Source organism: Triticum dicoccoides, chromosome 2A (assembly GCF_002162155.2).
Source record: "Triticum dicoccoides isolate Atlit2015 ecotype Zavitan chromosome 2A, WEW_v2.0, whole genome shotgun sequence".
In the NCBI taxonomy this organism is placed as follows: domain Eukaryota; kingdom Viridiplantae; phylum Streptophyta; class Magnoliopsida; order Poales; family Poaceae; genus Triticum; species Triticum dicoccoides.
In genome coordinates, this window is record NC_041382.1 from 87,674,235 (window position 1) to 87,692,867 (window position 18,633).

At 41.5% G+C, this 18,633-nt stretch overlaps 2 protein-coding genes across 2 annotated transcripts; one reads left to right on the forward strand and one right to left on the reverse strand.

Annotated features, from left to right (window-relative positions):
- Positions 1-7,341: 7,341 nt before the first annotated feature.
- Positions 7,342-10,743, forward strand: LOC119353492 (30S ribosomal protein S9, mitochondrial-like). Its single transcript, XM_037620113.1, has 5 exons — positions 7,342-8,123; positions 8,909-9,349; positions 9,881-9,961; positions 10,090-10,184; positions 10,268-10,743. The coding sequence occupies exons 1-4, from the start codon at positions 7,397-7,399 to the stop codon at positions 10,179-10,181; spliced, it is 1,341 nt and encodes a 446-aa protein (XP_037476010.1). The 5' UTR covers positions 7,342-7,396; the 3' UTR covers positions 10,182-10,184; positions 10,268-10,743.
- A 1,143-nt stretch (positions 10,744-11,886) lies between these two features.
- On the reverse strand, positions 11,887-14,497 carry LOC119353494. Its single transcript, XM_037620114.1, has 3 exons — positions 14,244-14,497; positions 12,741-12,871; positions 11,887-12,206 (listed from the first exon to the last, which is right to left on the reverse strand). Exons 1-3 carry the CDS (start codon positions 14,355-14,357, stop codon positions 12,092-12,094), a joined length of 360 nt encoding a protein of 119 aa, XP_037476011.1. The 5' UTR covers positions 14,358-14,497; the 3' UTR covers positions 11,887-12,091.
- Positions 14,498-18,633: the final 4,136 nt, after the last annotated feature.

The following is an 18,633-nucleotide window of genomic DNA, read 5'->3' on the forward strand; positions in this document are numbered from 1 at the left end:
TATTTTTGTCCCCCAAGTTTTGATGAGCAAATTTATTATGATGAAAGCATGCCTCCTATCTATGATGATTATTGTGATGACACGTATGCTTTGAAGAATAATAATAACAATGAACCTTGTCATCTTGATCTTAATTTTCAATCACATGATAGTTATTTTGTTGAGTTTGCTCCCACTATTATTCATGAGAAGAATTTTGCTTATGTGGAGAGTAGTAAATTTTCTATGCTTGTATATCATGAAAAGAATGCTTTAAGTGCTGGTTATATTGTTGAATTCATTCATGATGCTACTGAAAATTATTATGAGGGTCATATGCTTGTAGGAATTGCAATAATATCAAGTTTCCTCTCTATGTGCTTAAAATCTTGAAATTATGCTTGTTTTACCTTCCTATGCAAGTTGATTCTTATTCCCACAAGTTGTTTGCTCACAAAATCCCTATGCATAGGAAGTATGTTAGATTTAAATGTGCTAGTCATATTCTTCATGATGCTCTCTTTATATTTCAATTCTTATCTTTTATGTGAGCATCATTGAAATCATCATGCCTAGCTAGGGGCATTAAACGATAGCGCTTGTTGGGAGGCAACCCAATTTTATTTTAGTTCCTTGCTTTTTGTTCCTGTTTAGTAATAAATGATTCATCTAGCCTCTGTTTAGATGTGGTTTTATGCTTTTTATTAGTGTTTGTTCCAAGTAGAACCTTTGGGAAGACTTGGGGAAAGTCTTGTTGATCATGCTGTAAAAAACAGAAACTTTAGCGCTCACGAGAATTGCTGCCATTTTTATTTGGAGAGTTATATTTAGTTAATTCTTTTTGCAGATGATTAATAGATAAATTCCTCAGGTCCAGAAATTTATTTGAGAATTTTATGAGTTCCAGAAGTATACGTTTGATCCAGATTACTACAGACTGTTCTGTTTTTGACAGATTCTGCTTTTCATGTGTTGTTTACTTATTTTGATGAATCTATGGCTAGTAAAATAGTTTATAAACCATAGAGAAGTTGTAATACAGTAGGTTTAACACCAATATAAATTAAGAATGAGTTCATTACAGTACCTTGAAGTGGTGATTTATTTTCTTATACTAACGGAGCTTACGACTTTTCTGTTAAGTTTTCTGTTGTGAAGTTTTCAAGTTTTGGGTAAGGATTCGATGGACTATGGAATAAGGAGTGGAAAGAGCCTAAGACTGGGGATGCCCAAGGCACCCCAAGGTAATATTAAAGGACAACCAAAAGCCTAAGCTTGGGGATGCCCCGGAAGGCATCCCCTCTTTCGTCTTCGTTCATCGGTAACTTTAATTGCAGCTATATTTTTATTCGCCACATGATATGTGTTTTGCTTGGAGCGTCAATTTATTTTGTTAAGATTTTCTTGCTGTTATTTAGAACAATGTTTTGCATCTTTTATTTCAATAAAAGTGGCATTGATAGCCTTTACTATGCCTATGTTACAAGTATACATGTTGCTGTTTGAAAAAAGAAAGTTTACCGTTGTTGCAATAATTCCCTAGAAAATTCAGAGTGTGATAAAATGTTGAAACCTTTTGCATATTAAGATCTGATAAATTTACTACAGTGGGAATTTTCTTTCATAATTTTTGGAGCTAGGGAAGTGTGGATCTTGCAGCATTCTTTACAGAATATCCTGCTTAGGCAGATTGCTGTTATGTTTGCATTGTTTGCATATGTTTGCTTCTTTAATGATTCTATTTGAGGATAGGACTATTAAATATGAAGAGGCATTTAGTAGCAATGTTGAATAATAATTTTAGTGATTTGCTACAGTAGAGTATGATAAGGTTTTGGCAATGGTTTATACTAACTTATCTCACGAGTCCTTGTCGAGTTTTGTGTGGATGAAGCTTTTGAGATTTAGGGAGACCATGATATGAGAGGAATTAAGGAGACACAAAATCTCAAGCTTGGGGATGCCCAAGGCATCCCAAGATAATATTTCAAGAAGTCTCAAGCGTCTAACCGGGGCATCCCACCTTTCTTCTTCAATAACTATCGGTTAGTTTCGGTTGATCCTAAGTTTTTGCTTCTTCACATGATGTTGACCATTCTTAGAATGTCATTTTTTTGCTTCGCTTGCTGTTTGAATAAAATACCAAGATCTGAAATTCTTAAATGTTAGAGAGTCTTCACATAGTTGCATAATTATTTAACTACTCATTGACCTTCACTTATATCTCTCGGAGTAGTTTGTTGTTGCTCTAGTGCTTCACTTATATCTTTTAGAGCATGGTGGTAGTTTTATTTTGAAGAAATAGATGAACTCTCATGCTTTAATTAGATTATTTTGAGAGTCTTAAATAGCATGGTAATTTGCTTAAAATCCTAATGTGCTAGGTATTCAAGAATAATAAAACTTTCTTATGAGTGCATTGAATACTAAGAGAAGTTTGATGCTTAATGACTGTTTTGAGATATGGAGGTAATAATATCAAAGTCGTGCTAGTTGAGTGGTTGTGAAATTGAGAAATACTTGCGTTGAAGTTTGCAAGTCCCGTAGCATGCACGTATGGTAAACGTTGTGTAACAAATTTGAAACATGAGGTGTTATTTGATTGTCTTCCTTATGAGTGGCGGTCGGGGACGAGCGATGGTCTTTTCCTACCAATCTATCCCCCTAGGAGCATGCGCGTAGTGCCGAGGTTTTTGATGACTTGTAGATTTTTGCAATAAGTATGTGAGTTCTTTATGACTAATGTTGAGTCCATGGATTATACGCACTCTCACCCTACCATCCTTGCTAGCCTCGTCGGTACCGTGCATTGCCCTTTCTCAGATTGAGAGTTGGTGCAAACTTCGCCGGTGCATCCAAACCCCATGATATGATATGCTCTTTCACACATAAACCTCCTTGTATCTTCCTCAAAACAGCCACCATACCTACCTATTATGGCATTTCCATAGCCATTCCGAGATATATTGCAATGCAACTTTCCACCATTTCGTTTATCATGACACATTCATCATTGTCATATTGCTTAGCATGATCATGTAGTTCACATAGTATTTGTGGCAAAGCCACCGTTCATAATTCTTTCATACATGTCACTCTTGATTCATTGCATATCCCGGTACACCGCCGGAGGCATTCATATAGAGTCATCTTTGTTCTAGTATCGAATTGTAATCATTGAGTTGTAAATAAATAGAAGTGTGATGATCATCATTATTAGAGCATTGTCCCAAGTGAGGGATAAAAAAAGGCCATAAAAAAGAGAAGGCCCAAAAAAAGAGAAAGGTCATAAAAAAAAGAAGGCCCCAAAAAATGAGAGAAAAAGAGAGAAGGGACAATGCTACTATCCTTTTACCACACTTGTGCTCCAAAGTAGCACCATAATCTTCATGATAGAGAGTCTCTTGTTTTGTCACTTTCATATACTAGTGGTAAAATTTTCATTATAGAACTTGGCTTGTATATTCCAACAATGGGCCTCCTCAAGTGCCCTAGGTCTTCGTGAGCAAGCAAGTTGGATGCACACCCACTTAGTTTCTTTTTGAGCTTTCATACATTTATAGCTCTAGTGCATCCGTTGCATGGCAATTCCTACTCCTTGCATTAACATCAATCGATGGGCATCTCCATAGCCCATTGATTAGCCTCGTTGATGTGAGACTTTCTCCTTTTTGTCTTCTCCACATAACCCCCCTCATTATATTCTATTCCACCCATAGTGCTATGTCCATGGCTCGCGCTCATATATTGCGTGAAAGTTTATAGGTTTGAGATTACTAAAGTATGAAACAATTGCTTGGCTTGTCATCGGGGTTGTGCATGATGAGAGCATTCTTGTATGACGAAAATGGAGCATGACTAAACTATATGATTTTGTAGGGATGAACTTTCTTTGGCCATGTTATTTTGAGAAGACATAATTGCTTAGTTAGTATGCTTGAAGTATTATCATTTTTATGTCAATATGAACTTTTGTCTTGAATCTTTCGGATCTGAATATTCATACCACAATTAAGAAGAATTGCATTGAAATTATGCCAAGTAGCACTCCGCATCAAAAATTCTGTTTTTATTATTTACCTACTCGAGGACGAGCAGGAATTAAGCTTGGGGATGCTTGACACGTCTCCAATGTATCTATAATTTTTGATTGCTTCATGCTATGTTATCTACTGTTTTGGGCAATATTGGGCTTTATTATCCACTTTTATATTATTTTGGGGACTAACCTATTAACCGGAGGCCCAGCCCAGAATTGCTGTTTTTTGCCTATTTCAGTGTTTCGAAGAAAATGAATATCAAACGGAGTCGAAACGGAACGAAATCAACTGGAGAAATTATTTTTGGAAGATCCTATGTGTTGGTCGAATAGATGAATCTGAGATTGTGTGACGCATATCGTATAATCATACCCATGGATACTTGAGGTGACATTGGAGTATCTAGGTGACATTAGGATTTTGGTTGATTTGTGTCTTAAGGTGTTATTCTAGTATGAACTCTAGGGCTGTTTGTGACACTTATAGGAAGAGCCCAACGGATTGATTGGAAAGAATAACTTTGAGGTGGTTTCGTACCCTACCATAATCTCTTCGTTTGTTCTCCGCTATTAGTGACTTTGGAGTGACTCTGTGTTGCATGTTGAGGGATAGTTATGTGATCCAATTATGTTATTATTGTTGAGGGAACTTGCACTAGCGAAAGTATGAACCCCAGGCCTTGTTTCAACACATTGCAATACCGTTTACGCTCACTTTTATCATTAGTTACCTTGCTGTTTTTATATTTTCAGATTACAAAAACATTTATCTACTATCTATATACCACTTGTATCACCATCTCTTCGCCGAACCAATGCACCTATACAATTTACCATTATATTGGGTGTGCTGGGGACACAAGAGACTCTTTGTTATTTGGTTGCAGGGTTGCTTGAGAGAGACCATCTTCATCCTACGCCTCCTACGGATTGATAAATCTTAGGTCATCCACTTGAGGGAAATTTGCTACTGTCCTACAAACCTATGCACTTGGAGGCCCAACAACGTCTCTAAGAAGAAGGTTGTGTAGTAGACATCATGCGTCTCTCTGAGAGGAGCGACCTCCCTTTTATAGGCGCAAAAGAAGGAGACAAGAGGCTGCGCTGGGAGCTGAAGAGAACGAGGGAGGTGAAACGGACAGGCAGCAGGCGAAGAGGTGCGCCGTCCGTATTCAATCTCCACTACAGCAAAAATGTTTCAGCTTCCGCGTGACCTTTCGTATACCCGTCATCCGTGGCAAAAATTAGACATCGGTTCGGCTCATTCCCGCAACTCGCAGCGCAGCGCGGCACGGCGTGACGAGGCGGGCGGCGGCGGAGGAGCACGCGTGGATGTCCCTCTTGTTCTCATCCTCATGCATGTGGAGAAAGAGTCTCCTTTACAAATAGGTCCAACTCACTCTAAACTAGCAATGTGGGACTAAACTTTAGTTCCACCTCTTGCCTTGCACGAATGGGCCGCGTGGGCCTCTAGAATTTATTAGGAATTTCTGAAACTGCTATTGGGCTAGGCCCAAAATAGACAAAATTCCAGCAATATAAATGTGATGCTTTGTTCTAAATCATGATATTTAGGTGCCGCCCGAACTTCTTCGGTGGCTTGCAATTAGTTATTGCTTCACAATAAAGGACTAGCGAGATACCACGACAAGATTCCAATCAATCAACAAGTTATAATAAAACCATTTCAAAGGACAATACACACACAAAACAACTCGAAAAGAATAAAACTACACCAAAACTTATATAAGCCATCTTCTAGCTTGAAAAATAATATGAACAAATAGTAAGTAGTAAGTGATAGGGATACCTGCAAACATTCTAGCCATACAAGAGCTTGAAGACCACAACAACCAATCACTGCTAACAACGAGATCCAATAGCCGTTAAAAGAACATCTGTTGGGGCATCACCCATGCTGGCGTAGACTTGCAATCCTTTATTATCAGTCTAGAGGTTGTAGAAAACAGACCTTATCGTACAACAAAATAAATGAAGAGGTCAAAGCGACGGTGTCAATAAATATTCCAGTCGCTTCCTTCATAGATGCACTAGCCGCCAAGATCTAAAGAGCCAACAAATCTGGCATCACACCTGCTTTGCAACACCTATCCTCACATGTAGTGACAGAACGTGAAGGGTAACTGGGGGGGGGATTTATTTGTTTAAAAAATTGCATGATTAGGAGTAGTATGAGTTGATCGTTGTTCTTATCCAACACTTCCTATGAAGCACTCTATGTTTTTTTCCAACCAGAAGCACTTTTAGATCACGCGTGGAATTATGACGACCAAGTTGTTTTCATCCATAATTTCAAAGAAAACCGAGACTGAAAAAAAGTATTGAACGAGAGCACACAAAATGAGTACTTCAGAGTCTTGCATTGTTTTTTTATGCGGGCTGGAGTCTTGCATTGTTGATCAAGCCACCGACACGACCGACCCACTGGCAGCGACATCTAGCTCGACGGTCACCGCCTGCGGCTTGGGGATGTCTGCAGACGCATTGATCTCTTTGCAGAATGAGCAAAGGAGACGATCGGTGCAACGATGACACGGTAGCCGGCGCATGCTAGGTTGAGATAGAACTCACTACTGATGCCGAAGAAGGGTCCGTCACGAGCACCACCAAGCCCTGCAGCCTGCTCCATGGTGTTGCCCTGGCCATCTCCGATCATGACAAGGACATCAATCGTCGGGTTGGAACTTCCTACGGCGCGCTGCATGTTACAGACGTGGCCACGACCACTACCTGACTACCATTCTACTTCTAAATCGATCATTTTCTCTTTACTCAGCCAAAATATTTAGTAGTATAATTTATTTCTCACTTTTGGAAGGGGGGGGGGGGCGTGGCCCCATTTGGCCTCAATGCGGCTCTGCCAGTGCTCACATACCCTTTGTTAATGTCGAGTCAAACGTCATCGAAGTTAGGAGAGACTGAAGAGACCTTATTCCAAGCCCAGATTGCCGGTTCAACCTCGTGGATGCCGTTAGAAAAACAAAAACCAAATGAAACCATTGCCTATAAAAAATAATGAATAAGACGCTCCCTGCTCCTTCGACCGTCGATGGATGGAAGACGAGAGGGGAACCCAGACGGTGACATGGAAGCACCCTAGGTGGCAGCGGCTGGGGAGAGATTTCCATGTTGCGTGGACTTGGAAGTTGGAATGCAGGATCCTTTGCTTGGAGCCTTCAAGTTTTTCTCTCCCTGGAAAACGAAAAAATCAAAATACGCTTTCACGTTCGTATTACGCAAGCTCGTGGAGAGGACGTTCGCCCAGAGCAAGCGCATACAAGAAAACTGAAATCGGTTATGCCGCTAAAACCCTAGTAGCCCTCCACGAATGGTCGCCGCCCCCCTCCGCGCACCACCATGCTGCTCCGCCGCCTCCTCCACCCCTCCCACCACCTCCGGCGCGGCCTCCAGACCCTGACCACGACCACCAACCCCGCCGCCGCCGCCGCCGCGCCCTCGATCCCGCATCCTCTCTCCGCCCCTCTCCCATTTCGCCGCCTCCCCGCCCGCCTCCTCTCGCCGCGGCTCCTCTCCACCTCTGGCGGCGACGACGACACCAGAAGACCGTGGGCCTTCACGCAGGACTCCGGAGATCCGGACCCCTTCGCCGATGTAGACCCCGCCGCCGCCGTCCCCGGCGAAGCGCCGCTAGGGTCGAGCGCCGTCGCCGAGGACCCGTGGTCGAAGGACTTCCGCGCGGAGGACAGCGACAAGGCCGACGTGTTCGAGGAGATCTACAAGGATGCGGCCGCGGCAGCGCCTTCCGCGAGGAAGGCGGCCCCGGCCGAGCCGTGGACGTGGGATTTGGAGGGTGAGAAAGACGATCCGTTCGCCGCGAGAAAGGATGCCGCCGCGGCAGCGCGGCCTACCGCGAGAAAGGCGGCCCCGGCCGAGCCGTGGACGTGGGATATGGAGGATGAGAAAGACGATCCGTTCGCCGCGGCTGTGCTTGATGTGGGGGTTGAGGGGATCGCGGATGAGGGTGCCCAGATCGAGGAGCTTGTTGATGGGAAAGAAGAAGATGCGGAGCGTCAGCGGCAGGAGGACAAGGCGAGGGAGCAGCAGCTGATGGAAACTCTCAAAGGTGATCTAGAAATGCATATTATGTATATGTGCAGCTTGATTTCTCAGTACTCTGGTAACTAAATTGGCGTGCATGTGGTTGTGTTTATTGGTGCCGGATTAGTTAAGTGACTCTGCATATGGTTGTGTTTATGCGTACAGAATTACTGAAGTAATTGACTGAATGCCGAAGTTTAAGATATAGGTTCACAATCATAATCATACTAGGTTCCTGCGCTTGAACTGAAAGCTGCAAATACCTTTTTACTGATATTCGCTTGTCTAGAGATTGGCCCGTGGACTGTGAACTTGTCGAGGCATGCAACATTTGCATATGGTTTAGGATGTCATTGGTTTCAATGCTTCTTAAGGTTAACTTGGGATCAAGTTTGATGTAAATGTTTGTCCCCAGTAGTGCTTGCCTGATAAGGCCATTCATTCATGTTGTAAACTGCCCATATGAATGGCTAGTTTATTTGCCACTTTTAATGATCATGAATTCATAGTCTTTATTGTGCCTCTGCATGAGCGATTGGAGTATATAGTATGATCTTAGCTGCTGCGTGTGATGATTTTACAAATTTTTGTTCTGGTTTGAGTAAGACTGTATGTGGGGATCAACAGTGCATGCTGATATAAGTAACACAGTAATAACTAGGGGTGCAAGCGGCATCCTGCTTGTCCCAGAAACTTATCAATTAGCTATATCACTTGCCTAAAACTAACACTACATCTGTATAATGGTATTGTCGGCTAGCCTGCCCCGTATGCATCCCTAGTGATAATAAAAGTTTTCCCTGGTTGCAGGTCCGGATCGTGCATTTGGGGATCTCATTTCTGCCTCTGGGATTACAGAGGATATGATTGACAGTTTGATCCTCTTGAAGGATGCCAGGGGAGTACCAGGATTGCCTCCTCTAAGTGAAATACAAGATAGAGCTATCCAGAAAATGAATGCAACATCAAGCAGGGCTGAAGTAGAACGCCAAATGCAAGAGGAAATTGCTAAGGCACGTGTGAGACAAGTTGATGAGAAAGGAAGGGCTTATGGTACAGGTAAAAGGAAGTGCAGCATTGCCCGTGTTTGGATTCAGCCTGGTGATGGCAAGTTTGTTGTCAACGACAAGCAGTTTGATGCTTACTTCCCAATTCTGGACCATCGAGCTGATCTTCTTCGGCCATTTACTGTGACCAAGACGTTGGGGCTTTGGGATGTAGCTTGTACTGTGAAAGGTGGTGGTGTTTCAGGTCAGTTTCAAAAGTTCAGTCATCTCTCTACAGGCTAGGCATATCCATTGTCATGTCAATATGAAAGTGGTATTTTTACAATCATGTTAGAGGTAGATATGCTGGATATTATATGGATGCACTCAGCACATGGTAGCATATGCATGTACTAGTCCATGAGTTTTATGTACTGAAATGGGTCAGATACTCGTGCATAAACTAAAATATGCATGCTTGTGCAAAATTGCATCTTCACATGACACATCAATATGCTATGACTGGCATGTATTCAACAATTTATAACAATCTATGTCTTTCAGTTATGATTGGGTTCCGGGAGGAGAAGTATTATATCTGTACAATCATGGAGTATATATTTCTTCATGCTGTTTCCAAGGATTCTAGAACCTGAAATATGCTTGCAAGTGTAGGTTTAGAAGAACCAGTGTTTAACAATTCATCCTGGTGCTGGATCCCTTGCACCTTTCAACTATTGCACTTTCTGTTGCACCCAAACCTCTTCCAAATCGAGTTCCTTTTCTCTAACTGCAGGTCAAGTTGGAGCTGTGCGCCTAGGGATCAGCAGAGCCTTACAGAACTGGGAACCAGGACTACGCCCATATCTCAAAGCAGGTAAAAGCAGAATTAGAAACCAGGACTGCATTGCGCTATGCTCAGCGAGCATCATAGCAATTGCTGTCCTTTCTCACACGCACATGGTCTTCCAAAGTTACTAATGTCGTCATTTTTGCTCCAAACAGCTGGATATTTAACCAGAGATTCGCGTGTGGTCGAAAGGAAGAAGCCTGGAAAGGCAAAGGCAAGGAAGAGCTTCCAATGGGTCAAGCGTTAACAGGCTAGTTCTGCCTCTTTTTTGGCACAAAATTGTCAATCAGAGACGGTATATCTGACCCTGTTCTCGTAATCGTAATGCTTCAGGTCTACGTGCAAAATTACCGTGCCACTGGTGGCAGGTCCTCTGCTCGTTGTTGTGGATTTTCTAGTGAGCAGAGATCTGTATTCGCATTGGATGTGCTGTCACTTCGGCGGAAGGCCCGTCCAAGCTTTGTACTCGGATATTCCAGTCTGCATCGGTCATGGAGTTCCTGTGACACCAGATGTTCTATTTTTTGTATGCTGATACAGCAAATTGATCCGGGGAAAATCTCATTTTGACCAAAACAAGATGCAGAAGATACTTAGCCATGAGCTGTTGCCTCTGAATAAAACCGGGCCGCCAAAAATGTTCAGTTCACAATGTTCCTTTTCTCCTTTCAGTTTCATAGGAGGATGGCATGGATGTATCCATGCCAAATGAACGCAGCCGTTTTATTGATAGCTAGTTCCATACTGTATTTCTCCTTGGGGTTTTTCCGTGTGTGCAGCACAACGAAGATTAAATTTTATTTTTACAAAGAAGATTGTTCGAATTTCTTGCTTCTATTTACCGTAAGCTACTTAATCTCCTGGCTTTTGCGGACCACAATAAAATCGGATTGCATAACACAACACAGTATCAATAGGGTTCACGTTTTTTTTGAAAATTGTGTGGATATTATGTTCACGTCGGATCTGCTATGTTCAACAATGTCGATGCTGACCTTACAAAATTGGAAAGACCATCAGTCAAAAAAGAAAATTACAATCAAATTTGATGAATCTCTTGAGCATGGCTCCGCCTGTCCTTGATCACCTTTCTTGTCTTAACATCTTCTCGCGGTGCGTCCAACCGAGGGAGCTAGAGCAGCCGCCCATCCCGACGTCCCTGCGCATCGTTGCGTGGTCAATCAAAGGAAAATGTCCCTCTCACCAAGCCCAGAATTTTTTAAGGAATGAGATACATAAGGTTTTATGGATGATTCTTAAAAAAAAAAAACTCTCTTCGCTCTTTTATATAAGGTGTATTTTTTAGCGCAGGGTGACCAAGCACGAAATTACGACTAATTCATTGGTTCGTAGCAAGTAAATCAATTAGGTCAGAAAAGAAAGAGATACAAGCAATTAGAAGAGAGGTACATCTCTTTTTTCTGCAAGGCTAAAAAAGAAATTAGAAAAATGCATCTTACATTGTGAAATTTTATTAAAAAATAAATATAAATTATATAAAGGAACATAGGGAGTATAAGGATAAGGAGTGCCACAAGGAATCTGCTAGAGTGGGTATTTTGTGTATAATACCGGTTCTTAAGGAAAGGGGTCGTTTTAAGAAATCTGCTAGAGTTGATCTAAGTAAAGCTACTCCCTCCTTCCATCTATATAGGGCCTAATGCGTTTTTCAAGGCTAACTTTGACCAAATATTAGAGCTATAATATATGACATGCAACTTACACAAAGCACACCGTTAAATTCGTGTGTGAAAGGAGCTTTCAATGATATAATTTTCACATTGTGCATGTCATGTACTATTAATCATGTCAATAGTCAAAGGCGGTCTTAAAAAATGCATTAGGCCCTATATAGATGGAAGGAGGGAGTAGGTAACTAGCTAGGGTGGTATAACTAGCAACTAGCATCGACCAAAAATCCATCAGCATCGCGTCCGCGAGACAAGTCAACAAAGAACAAAGTTGTCGCCTAAAAATTCATCAACTTCAGAAGGTACACCTTCAAACATTACGATTACTCCTTCGAAACGAAGGTACACCATAACTGCTGGTCACTTAATACATAAGTACCTTATAGCTTAATATCTGAAATCAGGCACATATCCAACCATTATAGCTTAAAATTTACTCATAGTAAAATATCCACCACCCTAGAAATCAAATAACCGTCATAAAAACTGCTGCCGACACACCCAGGACTATAGCAGCACCACATGCAGTGTCCACCATTTTAAGTTGCTTGGTAAGCCTTCGATAATATTCAGCATCAGACCTGCACATGAAATAGCAATTGTGTTAGGTAAGCCTTTTAATGAAGATATTTACCTTTCAGGTATAATATTAATGTAAATAGGACTATCTAAGAGCAGCTCTAGCGCTAGATTCTTTAAAGACTAAAGGTTTGGCTGTAAGAAAGAAGAGAATGCTGCTTCGAAAGAATGAAAACAGTGACAAGTAGGCCTCACCGGCAAGTTAAGCACGATCAGTCTCAGCAAGCTCAGAATGCGATACATGAAAAATACAAGGATAAGAAATGCGAACAAATTGTGTATAATAGTTGTTCTTAAGGAATGGGGTTGTTTTAAGGAATCTGCTAGAGTTAATCTAAGTAAAGCTAGGTAACTTACCTAGCTAGAAGCACAAATCATCAGCTCAATTGGGTAAACTTATAACAAACATTACATAATAAAGCAATACATTTTGCTCAAATAAGTTCTTGATTTTAAGATAATGACATTGGGTTTGATAAGAGGACAGGAACAGTATCGAGCTTATATGTAAACTAAGCTGTACTACAGGCACTTACCTCAGAAGTTCAGAAAAACTATCCATGTCCCTGTGTATCTTCTCCTGGAGCCTTTCGCAGTCTGTTTCCAGGGCTTTTACTTCTTCAGAATATATGGTAGTAGGACTTCCTTCAGAAATGATTTGTCCCCCCTACAAGAATGTCAGGATATAATTTAAGGACCGCAGTTAGCTTCTAGGCTTAGCTAGCAAGTTGTGCACGTTTTGTGCAGCTCTCAAGTCAGTAGTATGCCCTATAAAAGGGCTTGTATCCATCAATTGTAAATAAGCAAGAAAGCATTCAGGCTCCAACCCTCAAAACAGCAAAGTAGCACATCTGCCAACCCAGTTCGTGTGTGTGTGTGCAATGTCGGTAGCTTGCATTGCATATAACTGGAGTTCAGTCTGTTTTTCTCTGCTTTGTCTGATGGAGGGAAGCTAGCTACCATGTAGTTCAGGCTAACAAGAATGCCCAGAATAACTAATAAAAAAAAGAAGACCATCAGTTGTGTATTGCAGTTGAAAAGTTCTGATGTACCAGTGCACAGAAGATCATCAGAAGAACCTACTAGACCATCAGTTCCGTATTGCATTAGAAGACCATCAGAAGAACTAAACAAAAAAGACCACCAGTTCAGTTGACTAAACTCTAATATGAAGAATGAGGACCTACTCAATAAAAAGTCACATGCCATACTTACAATCTGCAATGCAACATATATAGGAGGTGAGTCTATGGTTGTTCTCCTATGCAACGCATCAAACGGAAGACATACGTACAATACAACATCTATAGGCATGAAATTAGAGGGCTGATTGTTGGAGAGAATATGGACAGGCTCCAAACAAATTCAATCAAAGGAAGGGTGAAATTAGTATCATGAAAGCATAAAATTTCCAAATTCTAACCCATGACATACACACAGCTGTTCAGTTGGCTGTACTCAACTGATTCAATTAAACCAATCATGAAATTTATTTATGCAGCACGTACAGATGAAAAAAAAATAGAGTGTTCAACTGATTCTGTTTATAAAAACATGTGCGAAGCCTACTCTAAAATTCAAAGTACCCAAAGTCCCAAACTTGATCATTGGATTACCACTGTTTGATTTCTTCATGTATATCGTTCCGGCTCTCATCTGCACACCCAGAATACCACATCTTTAATTAAAGCCTCCTATATATCTTACCGTGATCTGACTGAGGCATTCGATTTGTTCATGTAACAACGCTACTGTATGGATTACATGGTGCCGCTGGAGGAGATGCACGCCGTGGCTATGCGATAGAGTGAACAGATGCTACAAATACGACTCAAATCGGAAATTCCTGAGCAAGGATTCATTTTCGATCTGATGGAGTTTAAATCAGATCCGAGTATCTTAGTGAACAGCACCCCCCTAGCATCCTTCCGAAAATTCTAAGGCAATAAATAAATGATGCATCAAACCCGGACGTAGCTGGTCAGATCTAAGGTTGTTTGCAACAAATTATGCATTAATTGTTGAGGTATTTTACTGACCGGACCACCACTGGACAAAAGCCGAGCAGCCGGCGGCGGCGAGAGCGCGTGGACGGGCCCCCGAGACCTGAGACCAAGGGCCGGCACCTTCGTCAGCAGAGAACGCAGCGCCATCAGGTCTTGCGAGTTTGTTGGCGGCGGCGGCGGCGGCGGGATCTAGGGTTTCGCTGTTCCTCTGCTTCTTGCCGAGCTAGAACGAAATAGTGAAGCGAGCGAGTGCCGATCGGGAGAACCGGGCACTGTAGCGGACCGAAGTACTGTGGCGGTCCGAGGCACTGTAACAAAACGCACTGCGAGTTTTAAAAAAAAGTTTTCTTTCTTTTTTCAGCATGGCAAAATTTCTTAAGGTCTGTCTATACAACATTTAGATGTGAGATAATACCTCACATGTAAGTATGATGTGAACGCCATCTCATTTATTTTATTTTATTTTAAGGATCCCATGCTTTATTATATTAAATAAATAGAAACTATGTTCATAGGGACCTCATTTTTTCATTGTTTTTTTTCATTGTTTGTCTGTTTGTTTGATTTTAATTTGTCAAAGCCCAAAACCCAAAATTAAAAATCAGCTCGCCCCACATCCGCCTGGGTGGCCGGCCTATACGTAAATCTGGTTGCTAGCTATCCATATAAAAAGAATCCAAACGCTAGTTTTTTTTTTGGAAAAAAAACCTGCTTGCTAGTGCTAACATCGATTTGTTAGCTTTTGCGTCTGATCATTATACATTTATAAGCACGTCTCTCAGCTAGCTTCTAGGCTACCAATGATTTTTTTTGACTTCTGGTCTTTGCAAGTTTCACTCTTATATTTTACAAATAATTTTCAGTAAGAAACAAAGTTTGGTCAAAACGTATTTCAAAAAACATGTTAATGATTTTGCATATTTTTTTCAAATTAGAAAAAATGTTAACAAATACCAAACATGTTAACGAACAATGTTTTATTATATGAAGATCATTTTCTGACTACACGCTATTTTTTGCAGTATACATTGAATATTTTCTAATATACAGTGAAATTTTCATATACGATGAACTTTCTTAATTATACATAATGAAGATATCTTTAGTTACACTAAATTATTTAAAACATATACTAAACAATTGATTGTGCAGTCAAAAAATATTCATGGATTAGAAAAAATATTCATGATTCAAAATTTGTTCGCAGATTTAGAAAATATGTTCATAAATTTGTAAAATATTCGATTTAAAAAATGGTCATAATTCTGAAAAAATGTTAAGGAATTTGAAAAATGAAAAGGTAAGGATTTTTTTTTTTTAAAAAGAATAGAAGCCAATAGAAAAACAAAAAAACTATGAAACTGCGAGCCCAGTTACGAGTCAAGGGTCGACTTGCAATTAATATGAAACAACTATGGGCCAGTTGCGAGTCAAGGGTAAACTTGCAACTGGGTAAAAGACAAAACATAGGCCCGGTTGCAAGTCAGGGTGGGCTTGCAACTGGGATGAAATAAACTACGATTCTAGTTACGAGTTGAGGGTGGAATTGCAACTTGGACAACTATGATATGAATTGCGAGTCAAGGGTGACTTGCATCTGGCCCATAGTTATTTCGAAAAAACATGAACATTTTTTATAACTTGCGAACAATTTTTGAAAAAATGAACACATTTTGAATTTTTAATTTGATAAACACGAACAAATTTATGAATTATGGAATATTTGTTGAAACTTGTGAATTTATGAAAAAAATCAAAAAGGGAAAAAAATGAGATCAACTTTTGAAAAATAGAAAAATTAAAAGGACAGGAAACCCAATGAAGAAAAAATGGTAAAATAAAAAATAATGAAGAAAACAAAAAAAAACCCAAAAAGTAACATAGCTACTTGGGTCGGCTCATCTGCAGTTTGTTCGGTGTCGAGGAGTAGACTTGCAACTGGGACAAAAAAAGGTCGGGCCCCGAGTGGCGAGTCGAGGGTGGACTCACAATTGGGACTAATAAAGGTTTGGCCCCAGTTGTGGGGCCAAGTTTGGACTTGCAATTGGGACAAAAAAAGTTGTGCCCTAGTTAGGAGTCGAGGGTGAACTTGTAACTGGGACAAGAAAAGGTCGAGCGCCAGTAGCAAGTTGATGGTGAACTTGCAACTAGGACAAAAAAAGGTCGGGCCCCAGTTGCGAATTGAGGGTGGACTTGCAATTGGGACTAAAAAGCTTGAGCCCCGGTTGCGAGACGAGGGTGGACTTACAACTCAGAAAAAAAGGTTGGCCCTAGTTGCGAGTCGAGGGTAGACTTGCAACTTGAACAATAAGTTTAGGTCCAAGTTGCGAGTCGAGGGTGGACTTGCAACTCGGATAAAAAAATTTGGACCCCAGTTGCGAGTCGAGGGTGGACTTGCAACTGGGACAAGAAAAAAGGTCGAGCCCTAGTTGCGGAATGAGGGTGGACTTGCAATTGGGACTAAAAAAACTCGGCCCCGGTTGCGAGTTGAGAGTGGACTTGCAACTCGGAAAAAAGGTTGGGCTTGAGTGAAGGTGAACTTGCAACTAGGACAAAAAAGGTTAGGCCCTAGTTATGATTCGATGGTGGACTTCCAACTTGGACAAAAAATGGATGGACCCCAGCTGCGACTCAAGGGTGGATTTGCAATTAGGACAAAAAATGTTGGGACCCAGTTGTGAGTCGAGAGTGTAATTGCAACCAGGGAAAAAGGTCGGGCCCCAGTTGCGGCTTGAGGGTGGACTTGCAACTGGGATAAAAAAATGTCGGTCCCCCATTTGCGAGTTGAGGGTGGACTTGCAACTGGGCAAAAAAGGTCAGGTCCTAGTTAGAGTCGTGGTGGGATTGCAACTGGGACAGAAAAAGATTGGACCTCAGTTGCAAGTCAAGGGTGGACCTGCAACTAGAAAAAAGGTTGGCCTGGGTTGCGAGTTGAAAGTGCATTTGGCACTTAAAGTATATTTCGGTGTGATGACAATGTGGTTAGTGGAAGTAATATCGGTTGCTCAAGTTTATCTCAGGATATTGGTTCCAAATTCTTCTTGATTGAGGTGTGCGACCTCCATTTTAAAAAGATCAAAGGAGAGGTCTACGATTCGAAGGTTTATTTCTGGTTCGATTTGAGTCGTAGGAAAGACCACACTATTAAAAGGGGTCTCTGAGGAAGTGTGTCGTGTGGGAATGCCATTGCCGAAACCTATACACCTAGCCGTCCCACTCCTATCACCTTTCTCCATAGTGTGCTAGTCAGGGTACCCGGAAAGTTTGCAACAGTGTCTTTCTGGATACCCCGTGCGCACGGGGTGTTGCGTATGTCTTTGAGTACAACATGCGGATGGGACTGACTTAGCCCGTGCGCACGGGGTCCAACGGGCAGAAACGGCTAGCTGGGCAAGAACACTGTAAATACCCCCTTCTTCCTCCTCCATCTCTAACCATAATGTTTCGTTGACCTCCACCATTGCTACACTCCATTTTGCTCATACTCTCAATCCCTCCACCCAAACTTGTTGAAACTTTGGGGATTGGGAGAGCAAGACCCGATCTACATTGACTAGTTACTCTCAATCCCTCCACCAAACCAAATCGCGTTCCCTGCAACATTTCTTCCCCATTGACTTGTTACTCTTGGAGCTTGGGCTCCTAGGCGGGTAGAGGTTCCTTCAGAAGCTTCCTTGCTTGTGGTGTGCTCCGGAGAAGTTTGTAAAGGTGTGGTGGTCGCCTTCAAGACCACCCCCGAGTGATTCGAGGCTCATCAGTCGGGGGTGACTCGAAATAGAATACGGTGAGCCTTTGTGGCGTTCCGCAAGCCTTGGCCCCCGGCACCGCTCTAAACGGAGAGTAGCTCTTCCCAAGGAAGAGTGAACTTGGGGATAAAATCTACGTCCTCGCCTCACTTGTGGTTAATCCTTTCCTGCACTTTACTCCGTCTTATATGTTTGCTGGCTTGCTGATTAGATTATTGCCTAGCATATTTGTCTCTAAGATTGCTTGTCATATAGGTTCTGTTCACCTAGTTGCATATCTAGTGAACCCTATTTATCCATTAAACCTTAAAATTGATAAGAAAGATTAAAATTTGTAGTTTCCTATTCACCCCCACTAGTCGACCGTATCGATCCTTTCAATTGGTATCAGAGCGTCATGCTCTAATATAAGGTTTTACAACCTTAGAGGTGATGACCCACAAGTGTAGGAGATCTATCGTAGCCTTTTCGATAAGTAAGAGTGTCAAACCCAACGAGGAGTAGAAGGAAATGATAAGCAGTTTTCAGTAAGGTATTCTCTGCAAGCACTGAAATTATCAGTAACAGATAGTTTTGTGATAAGGTAATTTGTAACGAGTAGCAAGTAATAAAAGTAAATAAGGTGTAGCAAGATGGCCCAATCCTTTTTGTAGCAAAGGACAAGCCTGTACAAACTC